The sequence below is a fragment of the Lutra lutra genome, chromosome 4, assembly GCF_902655055.1.
Source record: "Lutra lutra chromosome 4, mLutLut1.2, whole genome shotgun sequence".
In the NCBI taxonomy this organism is placed as follows: Eukaryota; Metazoa; Chordata; class Mammalia; order Carnivora; family Mustelidae; genus Lutra; species Lutra lutra.
Window position 1 is genome coordinate 112932825 of NC_062281.1, and position 26589 is coordinate 112959413.

At 40.0% G+C, this 26589-nt stretch overlaps 1 protein-coding gene across 2 annotated transcripts in view; it reads right to left on the reverse strand.

Annotated features, from left to right (window-relative positions):
- The window catches only part of SNX7 (sorting nexin 7), a 97469-nt gene extending 91288 nt beyond the window's left edge, over positions 1-6181 (reverse strand). Inside the window, exon 1 of one of the 2 annotated variants that reach the window (XM_047727591.1) lies at positions 5957-6181. In XM_047727591.1, the coding sequence (XP_047583547.1) occupies positions 5957-6136 (180 nt within the window). In that variant the 5' untranslated portion in view covers positions 6137-6181. The remainder of the gene's footprint in view (positions 1-5956) is intronic. The other variant, XM_047727590.1, reaches the window with a different exon arrangement.
- Positions 6182-26589: the final 20408 nt, after the last annotated feature.

Sequence of the window (26589 nt, forward strand, 5' to 3'; positions counted from 1 at the left end):
CTTGCTCTTTCTCTCTCTCTAAAATAAATAAACACATTTGGGGCGCCTGAGTGGCTCAGTGGGTTAAGCCGCTGCCTTCGGCTCAGGTCATGATCTCAGGGTCCTGGGATCGAGTCCCGCGTCGGGCTCTCTGCTCGGCAGGGAGCCTGCTTCCCTCTCTCTCTCTCTCTCTGCCTGCCTCTCTGTCTACTTGTGATCTCTCTCTGTCAAATAAATAAATAAAAATCTTTAAAAAAAAATAAAATAAAAAAATAAAATAAATAAACACATTTTAAAAATAAAATACAGAGAGTTTCATACTGGGATGAAACTTTGGGAGTGGCATGGACAATTCAGAGTACAGTACAATTAATATTTCACACTTGAAAATATGGTGCTTATTTAGATTCAGTATCACGTCATTTGTGTACATTGATCTTTCAGTGCCTGAAAACCGTTAGGAATGTTTATGCATAGAATGGTCCCATACAAGGTCTCCCTAACTTATTTTGAAATTTCATTATTTATTTAAATTCTATTGTCGACCATCTATGCTCTCTCATAAGGAGAACCTGAGGATTTTTTATCTTCTTTCTACTTCACTCCACCTCCTCCTCTGGAAGGAATGTAAGAGTACTTAACATATAAGAGGGCTATGATGGTCAATGGTGGAACCTCTAGTGGAAAGAATATAAACTTCCTAGATCAGGCCTACTTTCCTTTGCTTTATGGGTTCCTCTTTTTTTTAACCATCAAAATAAGACCCACGGAGGCAGAATCAGGATACGGATGGGGAAAGGAGAACACATGACCTGACTGCTGGAATCCCACATTCTAGATTTTAAGTGAGCTGGACAGTTGGGCATATACACACAAATATTCACACACATTCATAGATGCTGGCATACTGTATACTCACACACAACATATACATACATACATGTTCATGCATGCACACATTAGACACATATGTATACACATGTGTGTGCCTATGTTGTGTACAATGCAAGTGTGTATTTTATATACTTCAGTGTAGATCACCAAGGGAACTATTCATTCATTCAAGAATACTTCTTAAGTAACCATAAGTCAAGCTTGTAATGAAATAGAGATTTGTTTAGACTTCTACTGCTCAAACTGATAGCCACTAGCCACAGACAGCTACTTATATTTCAATGGAAATTAATTCAACACAATGAAAAGATCAATTCCTCAGATGTACTAGCCACATTTCACACACTCAAAAGCCACATGTGGCTAGTGGCTGCTGCAGTAGGCACCTGTGTACAGCTATCAACAGTCAAGAGTGTTTACTAAAGGCCACCAACTATTCGCAAGCTCTTTACATACAGTAACTCATTTAATTCTCATATTTATTATCTGCCCTCGTTTTACAGATGAAGAATCTGAGGCATTGAGAGGTTAAGTAATTTGCCCAAGGAAACAAAGCCACGAAGCGGCGGAGCCAGGATTTCAAACAGATATTTCTTACCTATCAGCTCCGAACAGTACAGTGTCCCACTGGGCAAAGCACAGCCTGCACGGCGGCCTTTGATCATCCGGCCCTGAAGCTGCACTTCCACCAGACTTACTGGTTAGGCAGTCACAACCTCAGCCAGATTCAAGGAGGGGGCAGAGATCCCACCTCTTGTTAGGAAGGCGGCAGGTCACTGTATAGAAGAGCATATGCGACAGGAGATAGAGATGTGGCTATCTTTATCCAAAGCTACTTGCCACACTTTTGTACTATGTATTGTGCTAGTTAGTCTTTTTACCCCCAATCTCCCAGCTCCCACCATCTCTTCTCACTGTGGATGACATCACCTGAGCCGCTTTGGGTGGGTAGGTGGGAGTGGGTAACGAGCAGGAGATCCAAGAGCAGCAGAAGAGGAGCTCAGGGAATACACGATTTCCTTCTTGCTCTGGCGCCACGTTTCTGGCAGGGGTACTCCTCTACAGACACGTCTCTGTACTTACAGCTCCCGTGGAGTGCTGGCCCCTTCTCTACAGGTCCATTCTCCCTGGATTCCAGCAACACTGTAATACAGTAACACTCTCTTCCCACTAAACTCTGGGTGCCGATGGCTTTTCTGCCTCTGCAAGTTTCTCAGTAGTTCAGTATACGTTGTTTGTTCCTGAACCCTGTCCCAAATCCTGTTAAGAAGTTCTTCATTAAACACTCTTCATTTAAGTCATCAGAGAGAATTATGATTCTTAACAGGCCATGACTGATACAGACACACAATAGGAACTCAACAGAGACTGTGAAGGGAACAAATATGAAAAATTAATAACTAAACTTCCAATATCTTCTACTAAGTATCTGACATAATTGTTGAATAGTACAATTATGTCCCTCTATCATAATGTCAAGATTGACAGAGATCAATATATATAGGAGCTGGCTGTCTCAACAACTACATTCTATTATTCTTTTGAAAATAACCTTTTTTACAAAAATGATTCAAAAGCATTGTTCAAATAAACATACTTGTTGTTATATTTCTGACTGATCACCATACTATTTTCTATCATTGTTACAAAACCAGATCACCTCTTTCTTTTCATAGTGTTTATAAACAAAATACTAAATAGTTTATAGGTTTGATAGTTTTGCTGAAGATTGAAATTAAGCTTGCCTATATCTTCCAGAACTTCTTTTTTGTCCATTATATTAAAAAAAGAATTTTTTTTCTTAGTTTTGTTGCACCATGCCTACAATCCCTATCCCTTCAAACATGACTAGTGGTGATGAGGTTAATTATATCTGTAAATCACTTGTTTATGCTAGATGATACAGATCTCATTTTATGGTCTCGAATACCTTTTAAAAAGACCAATAACAGGATCTATCATTTACCCAATACCAGATAGGTACTGTACTGCTTCACTGTGACCTAGTTACCTTTGCTACGTTTCAGTTGCTCCTCCTTCTACACATTACAGTATTTTATAAAAATAAAGACTAGGGGCGCCTGGGTGGCTCAGTGGGTTAAGCCTCTGTCTTCAGCTCAGGTCATGATCTCAGGGTCCTGGGATCGACCCCCACATCTCGCTCTCTGCTCAGCGGGGAGCCTGCTTCCCCCTCTCTCTCGCCTGCCTCTCTGCCTACTTGTGATCTCTGTCTGTCAAATAAATAAATAAAATCTTTAAAAAATAAAGACTATTTATTCTATTTTAACATATTATTTTCAAAAAAGAACTTTTTTCCCTTTTTTTTTTAAATAGAAACCAGACTCTCTTCTCTAAATTTTTTGCAAGCCACACGTCATTTTGGCCCAGTCTTAACACTATTCTTACACTACTGTTATAATTTTTTTCCTTTTTCTTTTTTCTGTTTTTGAATCATTGGTCATGTTTCCCTACCTTCTAACATCTATATTTACTCTTTTAAGTCAATATCCTCTGCATTCCCTACAGTCTCCTGAGATTTGGTATCATTTTCCTCCTACTGGATTACCTGAAAACTCCAAACAATACTTTGTTTTGTTTTGCATCTCTCCTGATTTATATTGCCATTTAGAGTTTCTGTCACATCTTCCACCTGGACTCCAAGACTGACAGCAAGAATTGAATCATGTCTTTCTTTTTTCCAGACACTCAGCACAGTATCTTACATAAAAGTATTTCACATGTATTTGCCATGCACTTATAAAGTACTGTAAGAAGAAAAGAATTAATAATAAGCCAAAGATTCTACTCTTTAAGAAGCTTCTGGAGGGGATTATGATGATAGACATTCAGAAATAATCTAAGGGAATAAGACAAATGTAGCCTGAATATTAAAGTAGTTGATCTGAAAGTACTAGAGGGTAGCAATAAATAAGCAATACTTATAAAGGATAAGTAATTGTTTCAGGTACCCCTGGGTAAACTGTGGATCAGTGGGAGAGTTCTACAGAGTAGCAGGCTAGAAAGGGCGTGGTAGAGAGAGCAGGCCAAATGGAGAGGACTTTCTTAAATCTGCTTGTCTAACTAACTGTGGTTGATAGTTGTAAAATCCAACTTATAAGCAGGCAGCTAACTTAAAATTTTTCCAAGTACTCTTTTCCAGACTTAATCAAAATTACATATATACCTTAATCTACATGGCCAGTCTCTATAAACGTGGTTCTTAACTTTCTTCCAAGTGTCTAACACAGGTAGTTATAAAGCACGAACAGGTGGGGTAGATCCAGATGTATGGAGCTGAAGCTGAAATACTTTTAAAAAGAATCCAAACTTACAAAACAAAATTAAATAGAAAAACAAATGCCAATTTAGAATGAGAAAAGAAATCTCAACAACTCTTCTGAGACTTGGAGATCTAGATGCCTTTCTTCTGAGAGAGCTTTAGGCAATTTATCAGAAATGCTAACTTAGAAATGCTTCTGGTAGCGATCTGCCATTCCCTTCCCACCTAGAACATCCACAATTCCCAGTAACTCTCAACATTTCCAGAGGCCTAAGCCCATAAACATCTGAAGCTCCCATTCCATAAGCTTCATCTTAGATCTGCCTCTGGGCAAGGAGCTCATTAAGACAATGTTTCTTAAGAGGGGACTGGGACACTTAGAATCTGGGGAAAGACAAAGAGCCGGACTGGATTGAAACAATCCTAGATGATTCTGATACACAACTGCCACTCCCAACCAACCATCTCCCTCCCCCATACTGCAAGTTTCACAATGCAGAACCCTGCACTAATATGCAAAGACTAATGGTATCTTAGAAGGCAAGGGCAAAGATAGGCCAATTGTCCCGGATCTGAACATAAAGTATGTGTGGAATATAAAACGGCAGTGTTAATTTTTTTACAAGTGAACATAAAATAATTCCATTGTTTAACAATGTAAACACATTGAAAGGTCAAATAACTTTCTCAAGAGCACAAAACTGTTACTCTGTCTGAACATCGAGAATCTGATAGCGCCTACCATTTCATTTAACCCTAAAGGGAGAAAGGAGTTTTACACACTCCTCCCCGGGGTCACAGTATGCTTGTTCACTTTGTAACTTCAGTTTGCTCTCCCAGAAAATAGCACTAGTTAGGAAGGTCGCTTTCCCTAACACCTCAAGGTAACATTTAACTACTGCACAGGCTTCTTAGTAATTAATACATTGTTCTCATCTGGAGTGTTCTACCAGCAGCAATGTTAAAAAAAAAACTGGGTTGACACTTTAACAGCCCTCTAAGAAAGGTGTTTTTCTTTTCCAAAAAGAAATCACAACCACCAGTCTACAGGCACCACAAGTCTACCACTAAACCCGAGTGAATTTCTCTCCAACTCTACTGCAAGTTAGGAGGGTCCTTTGGTCCTGGATTTTCCCGAGGAAAGGAAAACGAAAGCGGCTGGCGGTGCGTTGGGGGGCAATAGATCACTGAAAAATCCTCAACTCCGCGGCCGAGGAGCTTCCTGACGGACACAGCACCCGTCTGCTCTTGAAGAGGGGGCTCCCTTGCCACCTGGTCTCACTGGGCGAAAGGCTCACCTCCGGTGTCAATCAGTTCAGTCTTAAACCCACAATCAGTACCACTAAATCAGGAATAATTTCTCTAGACTAATCTCTCTCCCCGAATTCTGGGCTGGCTGCGTTCGAAAAGAAGCGGCTAGGGAGGGGCACTCTCGGGCCACCGCCTCCCGCGCTTGGAAACTGTCTGGATGAGGTGTCCGCGTCAGACAAGGAAGGAGAAAGAGAAAAAAGCGGACAAAATCACAACTTTGCCGACTCCACAAAGCCACGGCCGTGCGGAATGGAAGGTCAAAGTGCAGAGGAGGGCGCGCCTGCGGTTCGGGGCCCGGCCGGGACGCAGACCCGAGTGCGGCGAGCTGCCTGCCCGGGTTGGGTGGCCGGGTAGACCCCACCCACCTCCAGCTCGGAGCCTCCAGCCCGGGGCCGGGCGAGCGCGCTGGGGGCGGCTGCCGCACCACGGTGCCAACTCCCGGAGTTGACTTGGAACTTTCCCGGGACGCGCCGCCGCCGCCGCCGCCCTCACCTTACTGAACACCTCCAGGTCGTCCTCGTCCTCGTCCAGATCCAGCACTTCGGCCTGCAGCAGGGCGGAAGAGCCGCTGCCGCCCAGGAGGGGGGCGTCGACCCCCGGGCTCTCCCCGGTAGCGCCCCCAGCCGGGAGGCCGGAGGAGCGCGCCTGAGATGCCAGGCGGTCGCCCTCCATCCCGACAGTGCGCGCCCGGCCCGCCGCGGCTGCCAGCCCCGCTCCCCCGAGCGTGCCCATTGGCTCCCGCGCATCCTGCACCTCCCCGGCCGGCCCCGCTCCAGCCCCTCGCCCGCTGCGCAGACGCGGAACTGGCGGGGCCAGCGCGGGGCCGCCTCGTCCCCACCTGGCTCGCGGCCTGCTGGAGACGCGGGAGTGGGGCTCGTGGGCCCTGGCGAGGGTGGGGAAAGGGCCGCTGTCCGCCGGAGGAAAGCCGAGCGCACGAAGGTAGGAGGAGGGCGTCCTCTCCTGCCCTGGCTCGGGGACGGCCGAGCGTGGGTTTCCGCGGGGGCGGGGGGTCTGGGCAGAAGCGACAGAGCGAACCGTCAACTTCGGGGGATCCACAAGGAGGCTGGAAGGCAGCCGACCCATCCCGCCGAGAGAAAAAGCCAGTACTGTATTTCCCGTATTTTAAATGGTTGTCTTTCTTCTTGGTTGTGGTTTTGGAGTCCGTCTTTTACTAAGGCTAATGCAAAAATAAAAGACTTGAAAAGCTCCCTTCTGTTTTTGTAATTGATTTTTGACCCAGTGACCGGACTGTGTGGTCATCTCACTGTCAAGCCAGGGAAGTTGTATTTAAAAACTATTTTCAGCCACTTTCAAATGTGCCTTTACTTCTGGACGTCTTCCTCAAGTTAATGAGCAGAAACGTGTCTAAGAGCCGAGGACAGCGAGCAGGACGGGACTTGGCCACCAAGAAATACTCTTCAAACTTTGCGCTGTCAATGCCAAGCTATAATTAGTTTTTCACTGCTTATTATTTTTTTTTTCAAAAAAAAGTTTAAAAAAAAAGGAAAATCGAACACAAATTGATATATTTTGGGACTATCTTCATGTTTTATTATTTACCTCCTCTCAGTCCCAGCCAGCTCATTTCTCCATCGGTCCTGGAAAGAATGTCTAATAAGTTTGCCCGTAGGCAGGGAGGAGGCTAAGTCAGACTTGACTCCTGGCCAAATATTTAACCCAATGTTTAGAGTTCTTAATAAAATTGAAAGATAGATTTAATATTTGGGGAAATAGAGCTTTTCTCTACTTCTGATTAGAGGACATGGCCTTAATATTATGTTCCTTCTTAACCATTCAGATGTACCTCCCATTGCTTTCAGTTCACATATGCACTTCATAAGTCAGGCTGGTCAGCTGCCCTGTGAATATATAGTCTTCCTACACTTTTTGGTTCCCAGAATACCATCTCCTACTCATCCTTCAGGAATTAACAAATAAAGAGTTCCATCTCTTTCTGGAAGACTTTCCAAGTTAACACTGCCTGTTCCCAATTTAGCATTTAATTTTATGCCATTTTATAGATTGTATTTATTTCATGTAAATGCCTTATATTTCTTAGCAAACTCCCACATTTTAAGGTTGGGGATCACATTATTTATTAATAAGCCACAGTATCAGATATACTTGCTTAAAAAGGCTCTGTGCTAATGTCTAAAAGGAATACAAGTTATTAAAAGACCTTTTATTTCCTCTCTAAGCTCATTCTGGCCAGTGAGAGATTCAAGGTTTTCTAACTGCAGTCTGAACCAGGAAATGCTTAAGGATACCATGACTCACACAACTGCCAGAAAGCATAGAGACAGGCTCAGAAAATGGGCAGAACAAACTGGGACTACACAGGTTGAATCACAGCCGAAATTATGCCACAGAACTCATGTGCAGACCCTGCTGCCACCGTTGCTGATCCCTGGATGCCACAGAGAAGTACCCCTGCTATTACTTCCACAAAAATGCCCCACAGTCCTCTCTCCAGTGTTAATAGTTCTAGTATCAAAAGCCCGGAGGAAAGATCTGCTTGGCCCACCTGGCCAAATCCCCAGAGATTTCTAAGGCAAAGAATTTTCTAAATATAGAAAGGCCATATTGATGCTGGTCAGAAGGAAAAAAAGAACAAGGGACGCCTGGGTGGCTCAGTTGGTTAAGCGGCTGCCTTTGGCTCAGGTCATGATCCCAGCGTTCTGGGATCGAGTCCCACATCGGGCTCCTTGCTCAGCGGGGAGCCTGCTTCTCCCTCTGCCTCTGCCTACCACTCTGTCTGCCTGTGCTCATGCTCGTTCCCTCTCTCTCTCTCTAAAACAAATAAATAAATAAATCTTTAAAAAAAAAAAAAGAACAAAAAAATCCCTACCACCAGAATTCATTCCTTTGACTGCCTAACATTAATATCATATTTCTTCACGTACTTTCTCCCCCCCCACCCATATCTATTCCTGCAGAATATAGTTCAGCTATGTCTCAAGCACTTGGGAGAATAGTCCTTAACTCCCCAAAGGAAGAAAACCCAAACCTATCCATGACTGGTACAGCTCCAAGTGTAATATGTCTATTCCTCCTCCAGTTCTACAATCCTGTTGATATTTTGCAACTTACAGACTAAAACTTTGAATTTAATTACCAGCGTGCCATGCCTGCTTATTCAATGGCATGGAAAAATCCTAAACTGCCACACAACAGTCTATACTTCCCATTAAATAGGATCATCACTGGGTTCTTTAATGGAAGAATTCTTATTTGGGTACCAAAGCCTATAAACCAGCATGCTTCAAAATTTTAAGTACAAGTGTAATATTAAGAGGAAGTCTACCCAGTCCTTACCTTGGTTCCTAGACTCTTTTTCTGATTATAGGATAAAGAGTATCATATATTAAATTTTGTTTCTTAGAACATACACCTTGTCAAAAACCTTCCTCTCTCTCATCCTTTCCAGTTGGGATCTCCTGAGGCCATAATCAAGTCTTTAATATTACATTCAGCCATCCATAAAGTTAGCCGTTTCTGGTAATGGGATTCATGATACGACAGGTCACCCCTTGGATATTACCCAATGGCTTTGCTTTTTTTGCTGGAAGATAATTTAATTGATTAGAAAAAAATGTTACGTGTAAAATCTGAGGGGAAAGCAACCAGTTAGTGAGTTCATGGATGATCTTGTTGGGAAAAATTGAGCAGGAAAAGCAAACCCAATGTGTCTTTGTCACTAACGACAAATCATGGCATCCTCCAGATGGGTGGCAGGGGGTGGACCAGAAGTATTTGCAGCTGTGGTGAGATGAACACTTAGCCATGGAAGTAGCCAGTTGTCCTTTAGTGTGTGGGAAAACCATGTTGTTAAGCTGGTGCATAGTATACATCATCCCCACCACACTGGCCGTGGAAGAAGCATAGGAATGCCTGGGAACACAATAGTATTAGCTTTCACAGAACAAGAATTCTTATCAAACATACGATCTGATCAGATAAATACATCAAATGGAGTTTTGGGAAAACACTGCCAGGGCTGCAAATATGCTTTTATTCTGGGACCATTCCAAGAAGCCACATACATTTTCTCCAATCTCCTTGACTTCTAGAGTCTACCTGTTCCCTCTAAGTCCCATCCAACAACCTTTAGCCTCTGTCCTTGGAGCAATGGAGAATCTTAATCCCAGCCTCCCTCCTTTGTAGCATAGCGGGCATTGTTACATACCATGGGGCAGGATGTCTCCATTCCATTGCCCTTTTTCACAGAAGTACACTGATTCCAGAATATGATAAAGGACCATCTGTAACCCAGATTTGAAATTTTTACCCCTAGTTAACTGCTCAAATGGAACTCCCTGTGAGAAACCAACAGTGTGCCTGTTGTCGGTAGCAAGAGCCAAATGCTCATGCAATGTATGCTTTTGGGACTAATTTTTATATGTACCATTTCCACATGAGGATGGTTTGCTGAAGATTTATCTAATTTTATGATTTTTTGTTAATATTTTATAGTGCCTATTTCATGATGAGCTGCTCAGGTCACATACTCACATAATGTCCCATGCTTAGGTATTTAGTATTTGTCAAACCCCCATAGCAAGCCAAGGGCTCGTTTCCTAAATGAAAGAAGGACATGTTTTGCCTTAAAACTTGATGGTTTTGGGGCGCCTGGGTGGTTCAGTAGGTTAAGCCTCTGCCTTCGGCTCAGGTCATGATCCCAGATTCCTGGGATCGAGCCCCGCATCAGGCTCTCTGCCCAGCAGGGAACCTGCTTCTCCCTCTCTGCCTGCCTCTCTGACTACTTCTGCCTACTTGTGATTTCTCTCTCTGTCAAATAAATAAATAAATCTTTAAAAAAAAAAAAAAACCTTGATGGTTTTGATTCTCTTTCAGAGCTCGTCACAGGTTCCAGAGCGTCCCGTTTCCACAAGTTCATTGATAATAGTATCAATATTAGCTAATTTGTACCTCCTTTGAGTCAGACAATGTTACCTCTAACATTACCTCTCTGTAAACAGAGAGCTTCAGTGACTTATCCAAGGTAAGTAGTAAGTGGTAAATAATTTGTAGCTCACTGAAAGACAGTGTTGTGTATGTTGCCTTAAAAAAATAGAAAAGAAGGGGCACCTGGGTGGCTCAGTCAGTTGAGCATCTGCCTTTGGCTCAGGTCATGATCCCAGAATCCTGGGATTGAGCCCCGCATCCGTCTCTCTGTTCTGGCAGGAAGCCAGCTTCTCCCTCTCCCACTACCCCTGCTTGTGTTCCCTCTCTCACTGTGTTTCTCTCTGTCAAATAAATTTTAAAAATCTTAAAAAAATAAAACAAAACAGAAAAGAGGAATTATAAGGACATTTGGGGATTCTTGGTTCTTGAGAGAATGAGACTGAAATCAGCTGATGCTCTGTCTGTCCCAGGGAGGACTGGCCTCTATAATCTGAAAGTTTGCATTATCATGAAAGAATAAAGGAAGTGAAACTTTGTAAAATATGCACTCAATAACAAAACGTGGGCCTCCTGTGGGAAAGCTATCTACCCCTCCCCCAAAATTCTAACCAAGGTCCAGGAAGTCACACTTCAGAAAATTCCTAGTGTCTCTGAGTTAATGATATATCTCTGAAAATTCTGGCACAACTGAACACAAACTCTCTCTTCAAAATACTTCTGACAGAGTTTCTACAGATAAACTCTACTGGAGAGGAGATCACAATGCAAGTTAAAATCATTCAAGGAAACCACCTATCATGTGCCAGAATCACTATATAAAACTATGAAGAGGATTACAGCCTAAAGAACTTTAAGCAGTACACAAAAATACGAATTATTTAATAAATAAAGGGTGAAAATAACTACAAGATGCTATAAAAATAACTAAAAATTGAGAAATGAAAAATAAAGTTATTGTGCTGATGGCTAATATTTTGGCTCTTCACTCCAGACCAACTCTTGTTGCCTGCTCTAGAATGATGGTGGTAGGCATGGTCAATATTTCCATTTTGCCACCTAGCATGATGTCAAGCCTCATCAGTAGAGGGCCTGGAGGGGCACTGGAGGAGGGCTTCTCCTCTTCCTACTTCTGGTATGCTGTCTTACCAGTGTCCTGTGGAGAGCTGATTTTCCTCCTTTACTCAGACCCTACACAGTTTCTCTAGCGTAAGGTTCCTGCAGGGCATAGCTTTGATGGTGTTTTACCCACTATCAAACTCATACAGCTGTGGTAGCATGGTCTAGAGACCCAGACATTGTGAGCCTGCCCCCAGCCTAGGTTGCCACACCCCATACCCTCTCCTCAGTCCCAGACATGGACATACACCAGGAGCACTAGAGGTCTGCCATCCCCTGACCTTTGTCCTGTACCCAGCCCAGAGCTGACCCAGTCTGAACTAAATATGGAAATGCTCTAGCCTCCTAAAGAGGGGAATCTCTCAAGTTCCTGACTCCAACAGTATCCAGCAGTCTTTCTTGGTGCCTAACAAGTTCTGAGGCTTAGTACTTCCCAGAGAGTGGATTTCCAGCAGGTTCCATTAATAAAGCACTTTGCTGACTTCACTATTCAGGAAGCCATTGTGGTATTCTTTCCATTGATATCTGAATCTTAGCCCTAACAGTGGAGGACATTTTCTTGGGTACTTACCTCAACCCTAAAGGTAGCGGTCACATCTTTATCTGCTATTCTTTAGAATTCTTTGAAACACTCCTTACACCAATCTCTTTCTAATAAAGCTTTATATTAAACTTTCCCTTTTTATTTATTTTTTTTAAAGATTTTATTTATTTATTTGAGAGAGAGAGAGATCACAAGTAGGCAGAGAGGCAGGCAGAGAGAGAGGAAGGGAAGCAGGCTCCCTGCTGAGCAGAGAGCCCGATGTGGGACTCGATCCCAGGACCCTGAGATCATAACCTGAGCCGAAGGCAGCGGCTTAACCCACTGAGCCACCCAGGCACCCAAAACTTTCCCTTTTTAAATGATCATGGGGTCCTGTCACCTGACTGGACCTTGAACAATACAGAATTTGTACTCAGAATGGTTCTAGGAGATAGACCTACAAAAATGGCATTCTGGGAATCTCCTTACAACCAGTTGACTGAGGAAAAACAATCCTGAGTCTGGTCTACAGATGAATCTTTGTGATGTGCTAGTATCTAGTAGTACCTCAAAGTAGCAGCTACAATACTATAGCCCCACTCAAGGGTGACCCAAAGAGCACTGGTAAAGGAAAATCCTCCTAGGGGTCAGAACTTCAGGTATGAAATGTGGTCATCTGTCATCTACTACATCTGGAATGAGAAATGTCCAGAAATACAAGTCTGTATTAATTCATGGGTAGTTGTAAATGGTTTGGTCAGATGGTTAAGGACTTGGAAAGAATATTGGAAAACTGATGTAAAGGGAGCTTAGGGAATAAATATGTCCATGGACTTTCCAAAGGGGCACAGACTATGACAATATTGGTGAATGTGAAATGTGTACCAAAGGACTTCTATTGCAGAGGAGGTTCTTAATGATCAGGTGGAAAAACTATAGACTCTAGGAACGTCAGTAATCCTTTCTTCCTAGCCATCTTACTTAATGGGCCTCTGAACTTAAGTGGCAATGGTGGCAGGAAGGGAATCTATGCACAGTTTGATAACATGGATATACCTTTACCAAAGCTGACCTGACCAGTGTTGCTGATCTGACTAGTGTCTAATCTGCCAAAAGCACAAACCAACAGTGAATCCTTAACATGGTACCATTTTGGGGATATGCAACAGCAAGCGAATCATCTGGTGGTAAGCTGATTACACTGGCTATATGCCTTCACAGAGTAGGTGGAGATTCATTCTCACTGAAACAGAAATTCTGGATGAGTTTTCCTTTCCTGCCATTGTTTTTGCCAATACCACCATTGAGGAGTTCACAGAGTATCTTATTCATCATCATGGCATTCCATATAGCATTTCATCTGATCAAAATGAAAAGACGTATTTTCACAACAAAGGAAATTATAAGCTCATGCACATGGCATCAAGTGTTCTTACCACGTACCCCGTAAGCTGTATGCTTTCCATCCCATCTCTTCTGGTACAAAAGTGACTCATATTTCTTTCATTCACAACAAATTGGCCAGAACTGGTCACATGGTTTCATCTAACCCCAGGGGGGTCATGAAGTACAATCATGTGTTCAATAGGCAGAGGGTCAAAAATACTTGATGAATAGCACAAATGACAGTTACACCTATATGTGGTTAATTCTAGGTAATTAACATGAGGCAAGGACAAGATGATGGAAAGCAATAACCTAAGTCTGTGATTAATACGCATTTATTCTGCAAGTGTACAGTTCTTTAAAGAAAATTCCTTACTGGCTTAAAAAATTCAAGCAAGTATTTTAAATTATTAGCTTCAATTTTCTCATCTACAAAGTGGGGGTAATTAGTATATACTTCAAAGGCTATGAGGATCAAAGAAACTAATATATGTGAAATAATTTGTGAAATAAAGACATATACAAATCTTAATTGTTTCATTACTATTAATATTATTAATGTAAGCAGTAGCATCTGATTGCCATATTTTCTTCATAATTTCATTTAGGCATCCAAGTAGTAATGTATGGATTAGTTCCCATAATGTAACATAATGCTTTGCAGTTTGATTAGAATATATGGGTTTGGTTTTTGATTTTAAGGTTTCCCTTACTTTTAAGGAACACTGGCAATTTCAAGTCCTCTGTCATTTATTGTGGCAAAGAAACAAATAAATATGTTAGAATAGTAAGGCACCATGATATTAAACATATTTAACTCGTCAAAACATAAAGGACGTGGAATATACATATAATTCCATGACCGATAATGGCCTGCTTTTCTGTTGAATGTAAAGCAATGATCTTCCTATCCGGAAACGTAGGAATTATTTACATTGAAAACAAGAAGCAAATTTACTAACTAACATAACTAGAATACAGAGGTAAGAGGCATAAGAAGTCAGGCATTGTGAGATAATTGTTCAATAATTATTACCTAATTAATTGGATGAATGAACTGATTTAGAAAGTAAACTATTGCCAAACTTTTTTTTTTTTAAAGTTGGTGTTTTGAGGAGCCTGGGGGGTCTCAGTTGGTTAAGTGTCTGACTTTGGCTCAGGTCATGATCTCAAGGTCTAGGATTGAGCCCTATGTGGGGCTCCCTGCTCCATCTCTCTCACCATCTCCATCTGCACCCCACCCCGTCACCACTCCCGCTCACCTCTCTCTCAAATAATTATATAAAATCTTAAAAATAAATAAATAAAATGTAGATGTTTTAACAAATGTTCAGTTCTCAGATCTACCATACTCCTTTTCTATGGACAGACCCATTAGACAGATCATTACTATCTTGGAATTTCATTTAAGGGGTACCTAGTATAATGGGAATTTATCTTCAGTTCATTTCAATTCTAGAAGAAAAGTTCATTTGAAGATTTTCTTTAAGAAAACTTTAGAAAAAAATTTCCAATAGGTCATATGTCCTTGGTAATATGTTTTTTTAATTTAAAAAAAATTTTTTTTTCTTTATTAATACATAATGTATTATTTGCCCCAGGGGTACAGGTCTGGGAATCATCAGGCAGTAATACTTTTTTTTAAAGATTTATTTATTTATTCTAGAAAGAGAGAGAAAGAGATCTTCCTGATAGGAAGATAAGAAGAGAGAGAACGAGAGAGGAAGATTAAGTTGGGGGAGAGGCAGAGGGAGAATCTCAAGCAGACTCCCCACTGTGTGCACAGCCCGAGGCAGGGCTTAATCTCAGAGCCCTGAGATCATGACCTCAGTCAAAATCAAGAGTCAGATGCTTAACTGACTGAGCCACCCAGGTACTCCCTGTGCTTGGTAACTCTTTTAAATGAAGGAGTTATGGAACATAGAGATGCCATATTGTAAGTGAGACTCAGATATTTTTTCTTTTTAAAAAATTAATAGCTTTATTGAGATATAATTCATATACCATATAATGTACCCATCTAAATTATAACAATCATTTGCTTTTATATATTCACGTTTTGACCATTTCCATCACCCCCAAAAAGACACCTGTACACCCATTAGCAAGCACTTCCAATTATCTCCAGCCCCCAGTCCATGACAACTAATGTACTTTTTGTCTCTATAAATTTGCCTAGTTGTGTGCATTGCATATAAGTGGAATCATATAATAGTATTAAATAGTATTAAATCTATTCATGAACATGGAGTATCCTCCCATTTATTTATTTATTTATTTTTAATTTATTTATTTGATAGAGATCACAAGTAGGCAGAGAGGCAGACAGAGAGAGAGGGGGGGAAGCAGGCTCCCCGCTGAGCAGACAGCCCAATGTGGGGGTCGATCCCAGGACGATGGGATCATGACCTGAGCTGAAGGCAGAGGCTTTAACCCACTGAGCCACCCAGGCGCCCCTCTTTCCATTTATTTAAGCCTTCTTTAATTTCTTTGAAAATATTTAATAGTTTTTAGCAATAATTTTTGCATTTCTCTTATTAAATTTACTTGTAGATATTTTATTCTTTATTATACTACTATAAATGGAATTATGTTCCTAATTTTATTTACATATTTTTCATTGCTATTGTATAGAATTATGATTGAGTTTTTAAATTTATTTTAATTTTCATTTATTTACTTACTTATTTTGGGAGGAAGAGAAAAAATCTTAAGCAGGCTCCATGCTCAGAACAGAACCTAAAGCAGGGCTTGATCTCACAACCTTGAGATCATGACCTGAGCCGAAATCAAGAGTCAGATGCTTAACTAACTACCCAGGCATCCTGAGTTTTGTTTTGTTTTTTAATCTTGTGCCTTATAACCTTGATTGACTTGATTATTCAGTTTAATATTTTTTAGTGAATTCTTCAAGATCTCCAATATGCACAATCAAGTAACCTTCAAATTGAGAGAGTTTTACCTTTGTTTCCAATATAGTTCCTTTTATTTCATTTGCTTACTATATTAGTCAGGGTTCTCCAGAGAAACAGGACCAATGATATAATGAGTAATTGCCTCACACAGTTATGGAAGCTGACAAGTCTTGAGATCTGTTATCAGCATGGTGGAGTTTCAGAAGAGCCCATGGTATAGTTCCAGTCTGAGGATCAGCAGGCTCAAGACACAGAAAGAACCAGTGTTCCAGTTCAAGTTCAAAAGCAGGAAAAAGCCAGTGTCCCAGCTTGAAGGTGGTCAGGCAGGAGTTCCAGCTTACTCAACCTTTTTTTCTTTAAGTCCTTCAACTGATTGGGTAAGACCCACTCACATTAGGGAGAGCAATCTGCTTTACTCAGTATAGCAATTCAAATGTAATCTCATCCAGAAACACCCTCACAGAAACATCCAGAATAATGTTAAAGTTAATATCTGAATACCTCATAGCCCAGTCAATAGGACACATAAAATTAACTATCACACATTCATTCCTTGCCAATTTAACACCCACCCATTCACATCTCTCTTTTTTTTTAAGATTTTATTTATTTGTTTATTTGAGAGACAGGGAGAGAGCATGCACAAGTTGGGGGAGAGAGAGAAAAGGAGAGGGAGAAGCAGGCCGACTCAGCAGGGAGCTCGATATGGGCTCAATCCCAGAACCCTGGGATCATGACCAAGCCGAAGGCAGATGCTTAACTGACTGAGTCACTCAGACATGCCCCCATTCACATCTCTTTAAGGCATACTTCATATCCAAATCAAGAAATAACAAGGTCGTGGGGCGCCTGGGTGGCTCAGTGGGTTAAGCCTCTGCTTTCGGCTCAGGTCATGATCTCAGGGTCCTGGGATCAAGCCCCGCATTGGGCTCTCTGCTCAGCAGGGAGCCTGCTTCCTCCTCCCTCTCTCTGCCTGCCTCTCTGACTACTGGTGATCTCTGTCTGTCAAATAAATAAATAAAAATCTTTAAAAAAAAATAACAAGGTCGTAATTCCACCCACCATGATACAACTGTCTTGCATACAACCAAAAATGTCCCTCTCACAGAAGAAGAGGTGAAGTCTTTGGGTGATTTTTACTCTTTTTTGTGATATTCCATGATGTAAATACTATGATGTAAAATTAATAATGCTTAACTACTATGATATAAAGTCAATACATCTTATGTTATATGATAAGGAAATAAGAGAGGAAAGAAATGGCAAACATCTTTATTCTTTTATATATGTATATACATGCACACACATACACACACATACACATATATATCCAAAACAGAACAAGGAATAAGGATGAAATACTCATGTCAATTAGAATCTTCATTTTTGTAACAGATCGTGTGAGCATAGCTGATACTTATAACCTCTGTCTTCTGTAACTCATTCTGTATTCCTTTTGCCTTTAGCAAGCACCCCAGCTGATCATAGTTCTTTACATGATGGAGTGACCCAAATCTTCATTCCTGAAGAGTTTGGGCCATTACTATTCCTGCCTCATTTAGGTTGCTGTAGTTGGCCATTAGTCTTAACCACAGAGCACGGCAATGCTGAGAAGTCCTCAGGGATCTTCTGTATTCCACTTACATTCTTCCTTACCTCCATTGTCAGTCCAATTTCTCCTTGGTGACAAGGGTGACTAAAGAAAGAGGCTGCCTGGTAACTACAGAATGGTCATTCTTGTCCATTTGATTGTTAAAACTTCCTCTGCTAAGTCACCATTTGGTTAGCATTTAGATGGGACACAAATATCTTTACCTAGTTTGCCCATTCAGAGAGGTCTGGCTACGTATCTTCTCTCCAAATTTCTTTGTCATCAATATTCTAATCAACTTCATTCTAAGTCTCTGACCATTTAAACCACTAGCCAGAGGAAACAAATTGGAATATAATCACATCCCTGGCCATTGCTCCTTCCAGGCAAAATGAATGACCAGCTTCACTGCTTGAAGTTCTGCCCACTGGGAGGATTTCCCTCTTACTTAATATTTTGTTCTATTCAAGCCTTCAACTGATCAGATGAGGCCCATCCACATTACAGAGGGCAATCTACTTTACTCAGTCTACCAATTTGAATGTGAATCTCATCCAGAAACAACCTCACAGACACACACAGAATAATTTTTGACCAAATACCTGGACACTTCATGGCCCAGCAAGCTGACACATAAAATCATCCATCACACCTAACGGACCTGGCTAGAAACTGTAGTGTGTTGACTAGAAGCAAGATGGCAGACATCCTTGTTGTGTTTCTGATTTTAGAGAGAAGGAATTCAAAATTTACCAGTAAGTATGATGTTAGCTGTGCGGTCTTAATACATGTCCTTTATCAGGCTAAGGTAATACCCTTCTGTTTCTAGTTGGTTGAATTTTTTTTTTTTTTAAATCATGAATGTGTTTTGGATTTTCTCAAATGCTGTTTCTTATGGATTGAGAGAATAATGGGGCTTTTGTCTTCTGGGGGTGAAACTTCTGTCCTATGACTGAGCCACAGGAGGATTATCACAGTCCAATATTATTGACCAGCAGAGCCTCCACCCTATGTGTGGGAGCTGGGTGGAAGGAAGGATCCCCATACATTGACTGTACTCACCTCAGATTTAACCTCTGGAACATGAGCAAGGGGAAGGGAGGAATGGAAATGCTGGTGGCCTGTCCCTCACAGGGAGATACTCAAGATCTTAACTGTAGCTGGGGGAAGAGGGATCCTTGTCTTCTGAGGTACACACTCATGTAGAATAGAGCTTCCATCACCATGAGGTGGGAGGGAGAAAAGAGAGAGAGGAGGTTGTGTCCCAAGTGCAACAGACTCTCACTGTTCTGACAGATTTTAGATTTTCTTGAATAAATGTTTCTGCATTTCCTACATGCCCTTAGGTGAGTTACCATTTAAAGTTGTCTCTCAGGAGAGGGGCAGCAGGTCTGCAGAGCTCATGCAGCTATTCTGGAAGTTGTCTCAAATGCTCACTTTCTGTGAATAACAAAAAGTAAAAAAAAAAAACTGCTCAGAGCAAGAGTAGCTTTCACCCCTTTTCATTATGATGCAGACTTTGGAAGATATGAGTTTTGTAATGTGGCATGATCCGAGGGTAAGCTTCTATTTCTTTGATTTTTCTTAATTAAGATTGTGTTTTTATTTCAAAAAGGAACTTGCCAAGCAATTTCCTGAGTATCAGAACTTAGGATCAACACTTTGGCCCGGAGAAATATTTTAAAAGATCTGCATTAGATACTTTAAAAATTTTAAAGTGTTCTTATTTAAAAAATCAACTCTTTAAAATTCCTACTGGGTTGTAATTAATGATGATGAAAAATAAGTATATAAAAGAAAAGAAGTGCATTTAAACTCCCATATTTAATATCTTCAGGAAAAAGAAAATGTGCAGTGAGTATTTAATATACTTTGAGAACAGAGGTAACAGTTTTCAAGGTTCTTAAGTATGAAACACCAATTTTAACCTCAGCCATCTCCTCTTGAAAACACTGCAGTTGTCATTACAAGACAGAATATTGCTTCCAACATGTTTTATAGAAGTTTGATCTTACGGAGTAAAACTGTCTTGTTTTGTTTTGTTTTAAAAAGATAATGAGAATTTTATATGTAGAAATCTAAAGTGAAAATATTTCTCTCTCTTTCCAATGGCTACATCCAAAGAATGACAATATGGGTGAACCACCTGACCATATAGCCTTTGAAGGTAGAAACCCTGGCATACCATCTTTCCTAAGAATCTAAAGAGTATTTGTTCACTATGTGATCTTGCATATCAAACTCCATTAAGGTGTTTGCCATTTGGATACAGCATACTCTCCCCCATTCTTGGTAACACCATCTACTTACTTCTCTATTGCTCCTTTTAATATATAATATTTTTGGCATCAGGTCCCCTGCCTTTCTTTATACTCAGAATCCTACACTCATCCTGAGTAAATCTATACCACATGATGACATATAAGTCCTTTTTCTTCTTCAACTTTAAAGGTTTTCTTGGCCATTTTGACTTAGTCGTTTCTAGTGTCACACACACACACACAAATATACATATGTGTATATATATTTACACACACACATATACACACATATATATAACTTGATTTATATATATATAATATATATATAAAACTTGATTTTAAGCCTATAAAAAGATACTCAAATTCAAAGATAAAAGATATAGATAAAATTTACAGTAAGTTCCAGTTTTTTATTTATATGATTGTGCAGGATCTCAAAGTTTACTTTTTCAAATTTTATTGCTTGGAGGATTTGATAAATTTGGTAAAACTTCTTTGGAGAGAAATTTGGTGATATTTCTCAAATAAAAATTGTACATAGATGTTATGGCTAAAGTGTGTCCCCTCTACCATCCCCTCACCACATGACTATATTTGAAGATAGGGTCTATCAAGATGTAATAAAGGTTAAATGAGGTGACAAGTATGGGGCCCTAATCTGATAAGACTGTTGTCCTTATAACAGGAGGAAAACATCCCAGAGCATTCTCTGTCTCCACATGGGTACAGAGGAAAAACCACTTAGGAAATGAGAAAGATGCACTCTGCAAGCCAGGACGAGAAGTCTCACAAGAAACCAAAACCCTGACAGTACCTTAATCTTGGACTCTTGGCCTCAGGAACTGTGAGAAAATACACTTCTGTTAGGTCACTCAGTCTGCGGTAACATTTTGGCAGCCTGAGCTAACTAACATGATACATTTGACTTTTTGACTCAGAAATTCCAGTTATAAGTCTTCTCTAGATAGAGACATGGGGACACAATCAGGAATGCTCATTATAGCATTTTTGCAATTGCAAAGAATTGGAAATAATCCCAGTGCCCTTCTTCTGTGTTAGAAACTGTGAATTTGCTCATTCTGGTTTCACTTTACCTCCTCTTCTTCAAGTTTGGAACACTAAGAACTTTATTTTCCAGACTCTCTTGCAGCTAGGGCTCTGGGTACAAATTGGGTCAGCCACTTAGATTCACATGTGTGGCATTTGCAAGTGAGGTGGACGCCATCTTCTCACTTTTACTTGGTAATTTCCAAAGGTCGGCAAGGTGGCAGAAATGCAGTCTTGTTGCTCTTGCTCTGATTGGTTGGTTGACCTTTCACAGAGCAGCAGCATTCCAGGATCCATTCCCCAGCTTCCTGGGCATCAACAGGAGGTTGTGGCAGAAGAAGCAGAAGCAGGGTTGGCATCCTGATTTTGGTACAACTTCAGAGGAGGTCTCAGAGGTAATAGCTACATTAGTTGGTCAATTTTTTTTTTTAAGATTTTATTTGTTTATGTGAGAGAAAGAGAACAAGGAAGCACGAGCAGAAGGGGATGCAAAGGGAGAGGGAGAAGCAGGCTCCACCCTGAGCAGGGAGCCTGATGCAGAACTCGTTCCTCAGACCCTGGGATCATGACCTGAGCCGAAGGCAGATGCTGAAATGACTAAGCCACCCAGGCATCCCTAGTCGGTCAATTCTGTACTGTTTTGGAAGGTGTTCCTGAAGCATCCACTGAAAAACCTCTCTTTTTAGTCTTTCTAATGCTTTGTGTAAGCCCCAATTCCCTATATGTCATCTCTACCTACTTAATTTATATACAGCTATTTTTTTTCCCAAACTGAACCCTGACCCATGGACCTCCAATAAGGAAATGACAAAATTAAGTCTAATATATGCATACATATTACATGCATATAATGAAATGATATATGCATACAATGAAATGATCTGTGTTAGTTAGAGGAATGAACAGCAGCTCCATGTATCAATAAGCCAGATGTGGTTGTTAAATAAAACATGATTACCTGAAAAAAAAGGAAGCAGCAGAATGATGTGTATATACAACAAATACATAGCCACACAGCTCTATACATACACGCAAACGAAAAACATACATTCTTTGTGGCTAGGTACGTTTATACATAAAATAGACATCAAAATGTTATTGCAGTTTACCTTTGCAGAAAGGGAGAGAGGATGTGGGTAGCCAAAATGCTTTAGGTTTTACTCAAATGCATCAAAGAACTTTGGTTTTTCTCTAACATTTAAAGGGGAATGCATTCATGTTTTCATGCTGTATAAAGAATTAATTTTTAAAAAGCCCCTCTGCCACCAAAACACTAATTCAAGCATTGTGTTTCCCAAGCACAATCTTTTATTATTCTAGTTTATTCTTTCCACCGCTCCCTCTGTGATCATTCTTGTGTCTCAGTGGGCCCTCAGGTCATTGCTCTCGCTACTTCTATCTAAGACATCACCGTTCAGCTCAGATTTCTTGCTCCTTCATTTCACTCATTCTAGTACTCAGTCCCCTCACCCTTTTTCCTCCTTTGCACTTGCCTCTAATACCCTCAATCTGGATAGTTACAACTATTCATTTTCTCAATATTCACACATGAATAGTTGAGTGAGAATTACTGAAGGTGACAGATTGTTCTCAGTGTAACTTCATAATCACCTACCTTAACTAGGTCCTCACCGATACCCAGTTATTTTACTGTTTCTTTGTTCAGCTTCTATACTTACTCCCCGTGATGACTATTTCAAAATTTGGATAGAATTCAAAAGTTCAGAGAAGACTCTGAACCTTGCTTGCATAACTTTCCTCCTTACTCTCAGCAGGTGATGCTATCTCCTGCTTTAGAAAGAAAATAGAAGTGTGAAACATACAGACTCACTCACTTCTGCCTACATGCAATCCTCCTTCCCTCTCCGTTGGAACACTTGCTCCACTTCTGAAGACCTGGAAGTTGTTGATTCTGGATTTGACATCTGGAAATGCTGAGCCCATTTGGGGACTACAGGAGGATTTATCCTGAAAACAAAACCAACACTAAACAGTTAACAGGCAGAAAGGAGAAAATATTTGGATCTGTAAAGACAGTATTAAGTGTTTATCAAGCAAATCCAGCAGTGTCCTTAGCAAAGATTCCATGGTTATGCATGCAGATTGAAATGATAGATGTCTTAACTGTTGAAGTTATTAGAGTCACTCTTTTTCTCTACGTTCTGAAAAAATACCAACTTCGAGTTGACTTGAAAATGGCTACGTAGGGATTCCACTTCCTGTCTACTCTTACCCACACAATTATTACAGAATGTAAGAGGAGTGAGATGGGGGCTCTTGTTAAACCTACCATATTATATAAGATGTGACATTTCTTATCTACTCCTATGAGACTAGAAAGACTAAAATTCTATACTTCTGGATTGCCAAATGTCTTCAAGACAAAAGCACATTTCACGTTTTGAATATTTACTTCAGTATTTTTTTCTGGTAGAGAACCTGAAATACCTAATCTAGTATTACTGGATATACATGCTACCACAGCTTTTAAAATTTGGATCAGTTTTACTGAGGTATAATTTATAGTCAGCAAATTTCACCAAATTTAAATGTACAACTTGATAAAATTTGACAATTATATATAATAACAGTGTAACTACAACCATAATCATGATACGGAATATTTCCATCTATTAAAAGAGTTTGTTGGTCGGGGTGCCTGGGTGGCTCAGTGGGTTAAGCCTCTGCCTTCGGCTCAGGTCATGATCCCAGGGTCCTGGGATTAAGCTTTGCATCGGGCTCTCTGCTCAGCGGGGAGCCTGTTTCCCCCTCTCTCTCTCTGCCTACTTGTGATCTCTGTCAAATAAATAAATAAAATCTTAAATATATATATATATATATATATATTAAAAAAAGAGGCTATTTGTCATATATAAAACCTAGATCTACCAAGTTTGACTTAAAACCATAATACATTCTTCATATGTACCTATTCTTTAAATTTATCATATTTGTGAATAATTTTAAACAAATAATAGATAACAGAAGATTAGACAGGAACCCTGGTGACACTGAAAGGGAGATGGGTGTGCAGTACCTGACTTAACATACCAAAGAAAGCAAGTTTTCAGGACTTGGGGAAAAGTAACCTAATTTCCACTTCATAAACATTTGAGAATTAAAGGACCCAAGGATCTGTGACAGAAAATGTGTGGGCTGAGGAACGGTCAGATATGCAGATCCCCTTCCTCTGCCCTGGAGCCAGGTGACCACAAAAGAAGACTGGAAATTAATCAGACCTAGTGCTGCTGCAGGCACAGGTAGAAACTACTCTTTTAAATACCAATGGAGGGGCGCCTGGGTGGCTCAGTGGGTTAAGCCGCTGCCTTCGGCTCAGGTCATGATCCCAGGTCCTGGGTTCGAGCCCCGCATTGGGCTTTCTGCTCAGCAGGGAGCCTGCTTCCTCCTCTCTCTCTCTGCCTGCCTCTCTGCCTACTTGTGATTTCTCTCTGTCAAATAAATAAATAAAATCTTTAAAAAAAAATAAATAAATACCAATGGATAGGTAAATTATTGCACCATTTTGTGAAAGCAATCTCATGATATATTCTAAAAATATGAAACATATCTATTGAAATGTGTATTAAAATTTAAAGACTGACTTTGGGTCCTCAAAAGCAAGGGAACCAGTCTGCAATAATTTTTAATTTTAGCAGTTTATATAGTGGCTGAAACTAGAAAGGATTTGAATACCTATCTATAAATGATTAGATAAATAAGTTGTGAGATGTATTTTGGAATATTATGCAGCCAGTATAAGAAATGAATTCCAGCCACACATGTTGACTTGGCAGGGTTTTCCAAAGTACTGTTGTGCCTATATTTAAAAATATGACTACAGACAAAATTATACTTTATTTTATAAAATGATGATTTTTAAAATCTATATTTGTATACCATATGTATTTATATTTAATATTAATGTTTGGATATGATCATGTGATCTTAAAATGAAACTGAATTTAGGGAACTAAAGGAACAAAGTGGTCTGCAGAGAAGTGTTTGGGAGTCAGTGGAAACAGCTTTGCAGATACGAATAGAGATTTTAAGTGTGTTAGTTACAGTTACAATATTCTGTCAAGATAGAATATGAAGGAAAGAAAAAGCAAAACTTAGTACGCAGGAAATGAAGTGGATAGCTGGAGGCTGAGGGAGCTCCTACAGTCCTGGGAGAGTTGGCAAAATGAGACATCTCAGGGACCCCAACAAAAAAAAATCCAGCGAGACAGCCCAGCTGTGCTGCAGGAGTTTTGTTGGGAAACTGCCTGACTTAGGTCTTAAGCTTTAGACTTTAGATCAGAAAGAGTGATGACAATTTCCAAACTTCGCTATTATTGAGCTGAACAGCTACATTGTCACTGTCCTTAGAAGAAGAAAAGGGAGCTGAAAGTCGCTTGATATGGTTTGATTTAAAGGTCAACATCCGGGGTGCCTGGGTGGCTCAGTGGGTTAAAGCCGCTGCCTTCAGCTCAGGTCATGATCCCAGGGTCCTGGGATCGAGCCCCACATCGGGCTCTCTGCTCAGCGGGGAGCCTGCTTCCCTTCCTTTCTCTCTGCCTGCCTCTCTGTCTACTTGTGATCTGTCTGTCAAATAAATAAATAAAATCTTAAAAAAAAAAAAATAAAGGTCAACATCCTGGACAGATAAAGTGAGCTAATTTTATTCTCATGCCCTTTAAAACCAATTTTAAAGTTTTTCATATCAACACATTCTAAATATGACAGTTTACATTATGACTGTTAAAAAATCATTATCAAAAACATTTTCAGGACTTACATTGTTATTTAATGCAATTATTAGTTTCAAAAAGAAATTTTCTATAAATGTTTTATTAATTTTTTAAATAAATCAATTTAGACTACAAAAGCAGTGACATATTTTATCTTGATTTTATATGCCAGTTCAGTTGACAACTGAATAGCTTTTAAAAAGTAATTAATGTTAGTTCTTTAGGAATTGAAATACTGTGGACAGATCACGTGAGAGAAAGTGCAGTGGCTTTTCCCTTTCAATAGTATCTATAAATGGGGGGAAAAGCAGAATATGAAAGTGGTATAAACTAAATTATAAATATATAACAATATAGATGCCTGAAAAATAGTAGCAGTCTTTTAAACAAATTTACTTTTAACTAACTATGGTATCATATTTTAAATTCACAAAAGAAAGAAGTTATTTAGAAAATTATGAAAGTTTATGAATCTATCAGTTATTAATATGTAGGCAATTTCAATTTTCCAGTGTAAGTTTGATAATATTTCAGTAAAAGTAGTTTCAGTTTAGTGTTAGAATCCAATTGTTACCTCCAAATGTAAAATGCTCTAACAAATTCACTTTGCTTCAAACTTACAGTGACATGCAAATTACTTCATTCTCTCCA